General features: G+C 40.0%; 1 protein-coding gene across 2 annotated transcripts in view; it reads right to left on the bottom strand.

Annotated features, from left to right (window-relative positions):
• Positions 1-13: 13 nt before the first annotated feature.
• The window catches only part of ACVR1C (activin A receptor type 1C), a 70394-nt gene continuing 59339 nt past the window's right edge, over positions 14-11068 (bottom strand). For both annotated transcript variants that reach the window (XM_004703805.4, XM_045299467.1), the window contains 3 exons: positions 8526-8650; positions 6970-7100; positions 14-348 (listed from right to left, as the gene is read on the bottom strand). In XM_004703805.4, the coding sequence (XP_004703862.1) occupies positions 217-348; positions 6970-7100; positions 8526-8650 (388 nt within the window). In that variant the 3' untranslated portion in view covers positions 14-216. The remainder of the gene's footprint in view (positions 349-6969; positions 7101-8525; positions 8651-11068) is intronic.

The following is an 11068-nucleotide window of genomic DNA, read 5'->3' as shown; positions in this document are numbered from 1 at the left end:
TTGGTGTGTCGATCTTTAAAATAAGTGTAAAGATAACATGGGGATTAGATAACATCATCCCATGTTCAACTTTAGAGTTAGGTTTTCGTGCTGCCTGAGGGCACTTAAATACTGCACTGAATGATCTCTGAGGTAGAACGAAAAACAAAAGGGCGAACTATTCACATGAGAAGGGACCTGGGCATGAAAGCTGTGAGCGAGGCCTTCGGAACACGTTCAGTCCGAGGCTTTGCCGTCGTCCTTGGTGCAAAGCTGAGAAATCGTCTTCTTAATACGGAGGGCAGTGAGGCGAGCTGCCCCGTTGGCATACCAACATTCCCGCATTATTCTCCCCATGACTCGGAGTGCCTTCAAGAAAAGGAAGGATAGGACAATTTTAGCTACTCACACAAAACAGTACAAATGAAGCAGAACCACAAAGTCAGTCATAGTACCAACCTTTGATAAGAAATAATAAGCCCAAACTATAGTTTAGCTTAACTCCTAAAGAACGCCGGCCTTGATCATTGCGCTCTTTTGCAGATCTTTCTGTAGGGGGCCAAACTGACAACACCACTGGAAAGAGTCGACAGGGAATTTAGCGGCAGTGAGTATACGCTGATGGGGGAAGAACAAGGTAGAAAAGGGGGGTAAAAAGGTCCCACACTTCACAGAATGGAATCAGGGTCCCCTAATTGGACATCTTGAAACTGGGGAATAGTGTTGTCCAGTGAATATTCTCAACAGCAGCAAAATAAATCAAAACTTTTGCCAGAAGTAGTAAACCGAAAACCACATGAGAAATAAAATTAGGTTTATAAAATAATTTTTAAAAAAAAGAATAATGAGGGTAACAAATGTACAAATGTGCTGTATATGATGGATGGATTTATGGATTGTGATGAGTTGTATGAGCCCCCAATAAAATGACTTAAAAAAAAATCTGTCAAACATCCCCTTACAGAAAGGTCACGAGGAAGAGATGAGCCAGTCATGGTGCAGTATAGTACCGATGAAACATACAACTTTCCTCTAGTTCTTTAACACTTCTTCCCCCACCCCCACAATCATGACCCCAATTCTACTTTACAAATCCAACTAGACCAGAGCATGTACATGGGTACAGATAAGAGATTGCAAGACAGGGAATCCAGGACAGATAAAACCCTAGGGCCAATAATGAGAGTAGCGATACCAGGACTAGAAGTGGAAGTTGGGGGGAGTAAAAGGGAACCGATCACAAGGATCAACATATAACCCCCTCCCAGAGTGAGGAACAACATAAAAGTGGGTAAAAGGAGACAGCAGTCGGTTTAAGACATGAAAAAATAATTTATAAATTATCAAGGGTTCATGAGGGAGGAAGAATGGGGAGGGGGAAATGAGCTGATATCAAGGGCTCAAGTAGAAAGAAAATATTTTGAAAATGATGATTTTGCTACAAATGTACAAATATGTTTGACACAATGGATGTATGTATGGATTGTGAGAAAAGCTGTATGAACCCCCAATAAAATGATTTAAAAAGTAAAATGATGGTAACATATGTACAAAGATTGACACAATAGATGGATGCATGGATTGTGATGATAGCTATACGAGCCCCCAATATAATGATTTTTTTTTAAAAAAATCATGTCAAAAATGGGTGCATAAGCAAATGTGGTGCAGAAAGCTGATGGTGGCTGGCTATTACTAGATATAGCATCTGGGGCCCTGAAGGCTTGAAGCTAAACAAGCAGCTATCTAGCAGGGAAGCAACAAAGCACATGGAAAAAGAACACCAGCTTCTGTAATCATGAGGTGTTGACGGGAGCAAGTATCGGGCATCAGAAAATCCAAAACAAACAATCATATCCATCCAAATGAGGGGGATTGGAGTGGAGACCCAAAGCCCACCTGTAGACAATTGGACATCCTCTCACAGAACGGTCATAATGAAGGGACAAGTCAGCCAGGGTGCAGTATAACACCAATGAAACACATAATCTTCCTTTAGTTCTTTAATATTTATCCCCCCCCCACTATCATGATACCAGTTCTACTTTACAAATCCAGCTAGACTGAAATATGTACAATGGTACAGATAAGAGCCCTCAACACATGGAGTCCAGGACAGACAGACTCCTCAGGAACAGTAATGGGAGTAGCAATACAAAGAGGGTAGGGGGAAGGTAAGAGGAGAAGGGGGAGAAAGGGAGGACCAATCACAATGATAGACGTGTAACCCTCCCCAAGGGGACAAGTAACAGAAACAGGGGTGAAGGGAGACAGCAGACAGTGTAAGGTATGAAAATAATAATAATACATAATTCATCAAGTTTTCCCGAGGAGGGGTGGGTAGAGGAAGGAGGGAAAAAAGAGGAGCTGATACCAAGGGCTCAAGTTGAAAGAAAATGTTTTGAAAATGATGATGACAACATATGTACAAAGTATGCTTAATACAATTGATGTGTGGATTGTTATAAGAGCTGTAAGAGCACCCAATAAAATAATTTGTAAATAAATAAATCAGTCAAAACACACTTAAGAATTCTTAATTAAAATTTCAATCTGCTCATTTGGTAGAATAGCTAATTTTTAAATCAGTGGCTCTCAACCTTCCTAATGCTGCAACCCTTGAATACAGTTCCTCATGTGGTGGTGACCCCCAACCATAAAATTATTTTCATTGCTACTTCATAATTGTAATTTTGTTACAGTTATGAATCGGATGACCCCTGTGAAAAGATTGCTCTACCCTCCAAGGGGTTGCGACCTACAGATTGAGAACCGCTGTTATAAATCTTCTAAGTCTAAGGAAGGGGCCTAAAGAGCCCGGAGATACAGGGTGGGTTAGAAATACCCCGTACCTTGATTTGAGAGTGTCGACATTTTATCAGACATATACTGATTTGTTAATTTCACCATACTTAAACTATCACAAAATAAAAATAATTTTCAAAACACATAATATCAAAATTCTGAATTAAAAATTCAGCGTAATGATCTGGAAAGCAAATCTGAGAAATATATACATAAAGACACAACTATAAAAATATGACATTATAAAAGAAAAGTTAAATTAATTTTTAAATTTTTACCATGCATATAATGAGTTTTCCAATAATGGATACTAGAGATGGCAAGAGCAGGAATTATTTGAATGATTTTGCAGAAATTAAGAGGGTCATAAATCCTTTAAAAAAATCCCCCAAATTTTAGGCATCTAAATTAAACACTTCATGGAGAACATCAAAGACATAGACAGAGATATGAGGAAAGCAGCAAAGAATCTTCAAAGACAGAGAAGATTTTTTTTTAAATAGTGAAAAAGAAAAAGAAACAAGAATTTGATGACCAACTGAATTCTCAACATTAGACATGAGAAGTTAGTGGAATAACTTTAAAGTGGTCAGAGCATATAACTATTAAAAAATGTGTATGTCCAGATGAACTTTTTGTTAAAGAGTGGAGGAAAAGTGAATGACATGTTCAGACATTCAAAAAGTAAAAGAACTTACAATCAGCCGCTCAGTCATCCCACAGAGTCGATTCTGACTCATAGTGTCCCTATAGACAGAGTAGAACTGTCCCCCCACCCCACCCCACCCCCTGGGTTTCTCAGCCTGTAACTCTTTACAGGAGAGGACAGCCTCATCTTTCTCCTGTGGAGGGGCTGCTGGGTTCAAACAGCTAACCTTGCAGTTAGCAGCCCAATATGCAGCCTACTGTGCTACCAGGACTCCTTTAGACCCTCATTTAAAAGAGAACAAATTATTTCTAAAAGAAGTCCAAAATTCAGAAAATTATCTAAGGAGCAAGTTTTGAAAGACTAAAAGGAATGTTGAACAAAATAAAAAGCATGGCTAAATCTAAACAAAGCATTATAGTATAAATAATACTGGTGTCTAATATGTGTGATTATCTCAAAATAAAGCAGTACTGTTGGTTTTTTTTCCTCTTGGTGTCTATCTATAGAAGATGAGCAGGCTAAGTAGCCCCAGCCCCACAACCCCAAGGAAACATCCAGGGGACTGACAACTGGGGTGTGAGGAGGGAAGGAGGCCGCGGGCAGGGAGTGGTGAGCCAGTACCGACAGGGACAGGGGAATTGTAAGGGTTCTAAAATTGACAGTGAGCAGGGTGTAGCGTTCCTGGTCATGTTTGATCAATTGAAATATATCTGGAAGGAATTACTGAGAGGTGAGCGATGAGTACACATGACAGTGATGCAGGAGCAAAGAAATAATAATAATAATAATAATAAAGTAGTACTGCTAGGCAGTTTGACCAAAACTGCATATGTCAGCTATGTACAAAATAGATCACAAATAAAATATCTATATTGGGTCTATTCTAGGAATGTATGAGAGTTTATCTTCGGAAAATATAAATGCAATTACCCACATTAAGTAAATAGAAACATCGTATTATTGCCTCATAGATAAAGGGAAAATTTTAATACGCTAACATCAAGTTTTACTTCATCTACTTAAATTTCTCCCTGTAAAAGAAAAACTGTAGCAGACATATTATTCAAAAGTGAAAGATAAAAAGTTTTAAGGAACAAGAGAAGCCTGCTCACTACCATAACTTTCAGACAACAACACAAGTGAAGTCCCATACATGATCCTAAGAAAGACAGGGAAGCAGTAAGCCCCATCTCAGAGCATTTGTTAACTTTAGAAATCACTGGCTACATGGACATCTGAAAGAACAAACAAGCCAACAGCTATAGTGCTATACCCTGAAGTATCTTGTCGACATATATTTGTAGCAGCATTGAAGTAAAAATCACACACATGACAATCAACAGTGGAGTGGATAGAAGTTGTGTTAAATCCATTGTGTTAACTTCATGCAATGAAATGCAAAACAGCAATGAGAAAAACAGACAGTAGAGCTATATGCATAGTGGAGAATGAAAAATTTGGAGAATGAGATTCAATGAGTTTCACAAATACAAAAAGTAGACAACATATTTTCAGAAGATGTTTCTGTGTGCGTGGGTGTGTGGGTGGGTGTGAACATAAAGAAATGCAAGTCAGTAATAAGTGTAATAGTAACCTTACAGAGAGGTATGAATTTCTTTGAAGTATCAGAAATATTTTATTTTTAAATTTGAGAGTAGATTCGCTAGTTTTTATGCTACGGTTATACTTTAAACTTTACCTACATGTTGCATATTCTTTTATATCCATGGCATTACTAATATTAGAAACATCTCAATTTCATTTATATTGGGTTCAAAAACCTAATTCTGCTTCTCAAAAATTATGGACATGAGTCTCTGTACCCACTGTCGTTGAGTCTGCACTAACTCATCATGGCCTACAGGACAGTGTGCTTTCCCATCGGCTCCACCACATCTTTGTCGCCAGAGTGGCTGCTGGGTCTGAATCCCTGACCTTCTGGCTAGAAGCCAAGCACATTAACGACTACGCAATTAGGATTCCTTAAGCATAAAATCATAAACAAATCAAGGCACAAATTTGGTCTTACCCAGAAAGAGTTAAGTGAGACATGAAGAGAGAAAGTAACCATGCAAAACAATGTCCATGAGAAATCCAAGCTAGAAGAGGCCATTTAAAGAGACTTCAAACACTATCATTAAATATGGCCGAAAATAAAAGGCAATAGGGGAGAATAAAGCATTAGAAAAGTTCTAGAACTGATTGTATGGTTTAGAATCTTTCCCTCTCCCTCAGCATTCCTCCTTTCTCCTTGTGAGAGCAAAAAATGTCAATTTTCATGCAAGGCAGAGAAAATCCTCTAGTAACTATTTAATGTGCATGCTGTGTATGGTTAGCACATTCGTTGCTAATGAAAAATCGATCCAGAAGTAAATCCTGTCAATCTACTTTGGAAGAATCATTCATTGAAAACCTTATGAAGTACAGTCACGCTCACCGTGAATTGGAATTGAGACAAGTGCATTTTTTTTAGCCATATAATGGGTTACTCTGATGGGCTGTGAGAAGCTCTGGTGGCATTGTGGGTTACAGGTTCTACAACTAACTTCAAGATCAAGAGTTCTTGATCCCCCAGCCCCTCTGTGGGAGAAAGTTCAGGGTTTCTACTCCAGGAAGAAGTTAAAGTCTCAGAAACCTACAGCGGCAGCCCTGCTCTGCCCTTTAGGGTCCCTCTGAGTTAGAACTAACTCAAGGGCAGTGAATTTGGTTTTTCGTTTTTTTCTATTGAGCTGCTGACAATTCAATAGCCATGGTTCCTGCCCTCAAGGAGCTTCCCCAGCGCAGAGAGTAAGCTTCCCCTTCAGAGGTTTAAAGACAGGAACAATGCATTGAATATGTTGGTGGCGATGCTCTGAAACTGATTCCAACTCAGTAGCCACCCGATGTCAGAGTAGAACTTCTCTGTAGGGGGTTCTTTCCTGAAATTTTTATAGCGACAGAGTGACAGCTCTTTCTCCCATAGAGCCACTGGGTAGGTAAGAACTGTAAACATTGTGGTTAAGTAGCCCAGGACTTACCTAGTGCACTTCGAGGACTGCTTATATTGATTATAAGGATGGTTAAAATGGTAACATTTTGTGCTCACCGAATATGCTTGGGTACCCACATTTGCCAGTCACCTGGCAGCTAGCTGTGATAGAAGAGTTGCCCACCATGATGTGTGTATGGATTGGGATAACAGTTGTATGAGCCCCTAATAAAATGTTTAAAAAAATAAATAAAAATAAAAAAAAAGAAGAGTTGCCCACCAGAAGACTATCTATAGGAAGAGATAAGGTCTCGCTGTGGTAAACCATTAATTTTTTCATGTCTTGTTTGATACTGCCCACATAATCTAGCACTTTGTAATGTTTTTACTTGCCATTGTGCCATAGTGCTAAAAAACTTAAATCTTTCTAAAGACATTAAAGGATGCATACCTACATATAGGTACTGAATTAGATCCCTAGACTGAGGTGAAGGTTATGGTATTTGAGGAGTATTCTCAGACACATAATCAAAAATTGAGAATGAGTATAACAGAAGTGCAGGCTTACTTCACAGCTCTGCCATTGGTTCGGGATATTTGGTCGAAGTTTCTGGTCACAGACGACTTTTCTCATTTCCTCTAATGAGGGATCTGAAGGCACCAAGTCATAATAAGGCAACTGGTAGTCTTCTACAATTCCTGCGTGAAATATGCACAATAAATCACATTTCATGCTTACTAAATGATGACCATTTCAAAATAATATCCATTAAAATTTTTAGGCACAGTGGTTCCCAAGGGAGCTGGAAAGCCAGGTTTATTAAATCAGTGTATTATTATAAAGCCAAGGATATGGACTCAAAGCATTCAATTGAATAGGTAGAATTTGAATTTATGTACAGGTTCATGATTCAATTAAAAAATAATGCCTACTTTCTCCTACTTGAAGAATTTACAGGACATCCCTGATGGATTTTCAAAGTACACTCACTTTCTCTCTTTGACATTGTGCAACTTTGTGAGCAGCTGACTTTCTTAACTTTGGATCTTAGAATGACTGCACCTGAGGATGTTCCTGAAAAGCAGCCAAAGATGGTTGAAAATGAGCAGTTCAATAGGGAAGGTAATGTTCAAATGGTCTCAAATACAATGTCAAAGACTTGACTTTATTTAGCTGAATATTAACTGGATTCCAAGAAATTTTCCTCGCTCCCCACCCCAATTTATTTTCTTTAACTACAGCCCTTTTGGAGCACTGGTAATGCTGTGGGTTAGGGGTTAGACTGCTAATATCAAAGTCTGAGGTTCAAACCCCTCTGTGGGAGAAAGATGAGGCCGTATGCTCCTTCTAAAACCCTAACCCACTGCCACCGAGCGAGATCCTGCAGGACAAGGGAGAACTGTAATGGGAGTAGAAAGCCTCGTCTTGCTCTCTTAGTGCCGCTGGTCATTTCAAACTGCTGACCTTCTGGTTTGCAGCCCAATGTGTACGCTACTCTGTCAGCAGGACCACTGGGGATAAAAGGGATTCAAAAGGAAAAGTCTAAGAAACAGAACCGTCAAGAGTTCTGGCCTTGGGAGCAAATATAATTTCTTTGGGTTTCAGTGGGAAGAAAATGAACTGCATACAAATTCAAATACGATCATTTTTTAGTGCTCCTTAAAGTTTCACTATAGGAAGCAGAATTATCAGAAGTGCATCCTCCACCCCTGCCCCAAGCTCTGGTCACAGGATAAAACGCCCAGCACTTGCTGTAGGCTCTGCTGTCACTGCTGGGAAAACAGCGCCCAAAGTTAGTTTCCTAACTACTTAGAAAGAAGTTAATATACCGCTTAGAAGGACATATCAGGAAATCAAATCTTGTATTTAGAGCAGTGGTTCTCAACCTTCCTAATGCTGCGACCCTTTCATACAGTTCATCATGTTGTAGTGATCCCCCAATCATATCATTATTTTCGTTGCTACTTCATGACTGTAATTTTGCTACTGTTATGAATCGGGCAACCCCTGTGAAAGGGTCGTTCAACCCCCAAAAGGAGTTGCGACCCACAGGTTGAGAACCGCTATTGTAGAGCATCATGGGAAGGAAAACAGAAACACACCCAAAGTCTTATAAGCCGTACCTCCAACTGAGCACCTACGGGCTATTTCCCAATAGACCAGACCAATGGAGTAAATGTCAGCACGTTTGAAGGACTCAAAGATATTCACATTTATGGTCTCATCGAGCACTTCAGGAGCCATGTACCTACAAAAATAGGGAAGTTTCAGATTTTGTGTATGACTTTGGTAGATACACAATTTTAATACAGCTTGATGCGAGATAAAAATTTCGATAGCTTACATTAATTTTACACGTAAACCTGAGGCATGATAATAAAATTTGATAATGGTTATTAACTTTTCCATCAATTAAAATTTTTTCACATTGTACACTTTAAAAAAAACGTTCATTGGCATATAATTCACAAATCATATGATTCAATAGTTCAATCCCATCAAGAAGAGTTGTACAGTCATAGCCAAAATCAATTTTAGAACGTGTTCATCCATCTTGTGCTCACCACTATTAGCTCCCCAACTCCCCCAACCTCCTCTTCTGCCGTGCATCGAAGAAATCATTAATCCAGTTACTGTCTCCATAGGCTTACCTACCCTGGATTTCATATACAGAAAAACATTTTTAAAAAATAACCAAAAAATGAATAATACTAATAAGGTAAAATAGAAAAGACTCAATCAAAAAGAGAGCAGAAAATATTAAAAGTAAAACAAATGTAAAATAGATCAAAAGACATCCAGAGGCACCTCAGAAGAAAGCTTCAGTGAACGACTTGCAAAAACAATCAGCCTCAGCCTTTGCAAACCACTGGATGACGTGAAACCCCAAACTCTTATCAGCAGCCCAACCAGAGCCCTCTCTCTGTGGGCAGCATGTTTCCATCAAGGTATTGTGTGCAGGACTCCAGCAAAGTGCTTGGCAACATTCCTCAAAGAGCATCTCTGAGTGACAATGTCATTATCCAGGAGCTTCAAGAAAACTACAGCCTTGTTTGAACGGTATTCCATGGAAGGAGTCTACAGTTCTGACGCACCTGGCTGAGGCTCGCTGACCTAGGAGATTGCGAGGGCTTTTCAGATTCTTCAGTCCTTGACTCAACACCATCTCTAGGCCCGGTTTCTGTTTTAGAACCTCTGAGGGAATCAGCTACCCAGGCTTCTGTCAACTGACTGTCCCTCCTCGTGTGAGGACAGTCTGATGGCAACTAAGGTTTTGTTTATCCAGGGAAGGCGAGTGAGGTCCCTTTGGACTGTACCTTCTAAATAAACTCCCCTGAAGGGTGCCTGGGGGGGGGGGCGCCCCCTTTAGAACAAGGTGAAGGCTCATAGGACTGTCCTGAAATCTCAGATATGGAGGCCAGTTATAGCAGCTTAGAAATTCTGTTCTCTCAAAGGCCTTTAAGAACCCCAAAGACACTGGTTTGGGTGGTTTCAAGAACCCAGGCACTACACCAAGAGTAGCAGTGTCTCAATCAAGAGGAAGATTTTTTTAAAAAAACCACAAATAAAAGGGAATAAGGCCAGCCCACAGCTAGCTATAACAGCAACAACAAGCCTACCAAAAATACCACTACGGATGGCCCTAACCTCATCCTTGTGTGGGCTCAGCTTCAATTATGCTTGTTCTTGATTTTCAGAGATTCGTGAAAATGAGAAATGTGAAAACTCATTGTCTTATAATATACATCAATTTGGGGGGCATAGGATAAATATGACAATTGGTTAAAACAGAAATTATTACATAATATTTTAAACACTAATGGTATATAACGGCACATGCTCTATAGATTATGTGTATTCTGTTTATGATGTTATATTTATTATATTAAGTCCCCAATTGGTATATTGATTCTGTATTTGTTAGATCATACTGAGCTAGGACAATGTTTTTTATTATTCTCTTCAACTTTTTATTGTAATCTAGGTGAGAATTTCCAGAGCAAATGGGTTTCCTTCTCAAAAATTCATACACATTTAGGCTCTTGGCATTGATTGTAAATCCGACGATGTAATAGCACTCTTCCCACTTTTCCAAGTGTCTGCCATTACTGTTCTTCTCTCCAACCCCCTCCTGCCTTCCAAGCTCTATCCCTGGGCAAATACTGCCCTTGTGATCGCACGGGTTGATTATTCTAATGATTTACCAGGCTTGAAGGGTGTTGTGTTAGTTGGGTTTATGGTGCCAGCTAGACCTACATAGGAACCTCTGGGTGGAGTTTAATCAGGTGGCAGCTTGACTGGAGGGCGACCAAGATAAATTTCTTACACTGCTGTCATCCAGTCTCTTTCTGAGCCAGTCCTTTGTCTAACGCATGTTGCGCTATTGTAAAACAGCCACCTGTGAATCCAACCTGAGAATCGTGTGGCCCTGCAGTGCACCATTGAGGTGCAATGGAGACCTGCTTCCCCACACTTCCCGACCATCTTACAGGACCCTTCGCTGCACTCCTGCACTGCAGTGGCTGCCCAACCCTTGTGTCTTGCCTGAGGGCAGACTCCAATGTCTGCTTCCTTGACCTTGGACCAATGGCTTCATGAGTTGAACTGAGCCCTCTGTACTGCTGTGTGGACCTATGAGCTGTTGTATTCCTTCTCACTCTACAAC

This window comes from Echinops telfairi, unplaced genomic scaffold (genome assembly GCF_000313985.2).
Source record: "Echinops telfairi isolate 266 unplaced genomic scaffold, ASM31398v2 ScPeMD7_4;HRSCAF=17, whole genome shotgun sequence".
In the NCBI taxonomy this organism is placed as follows: Eukaryota; Metazoa; Chordata; class Mammalia; order Afrosoricida; family Tenrecidae; genus Echinops; species Echinops telfairi.
Note: the sequence above shows the minus strand (reverse complement) of the source record. Positions and strands in the feature narration are given on the sequence as shown.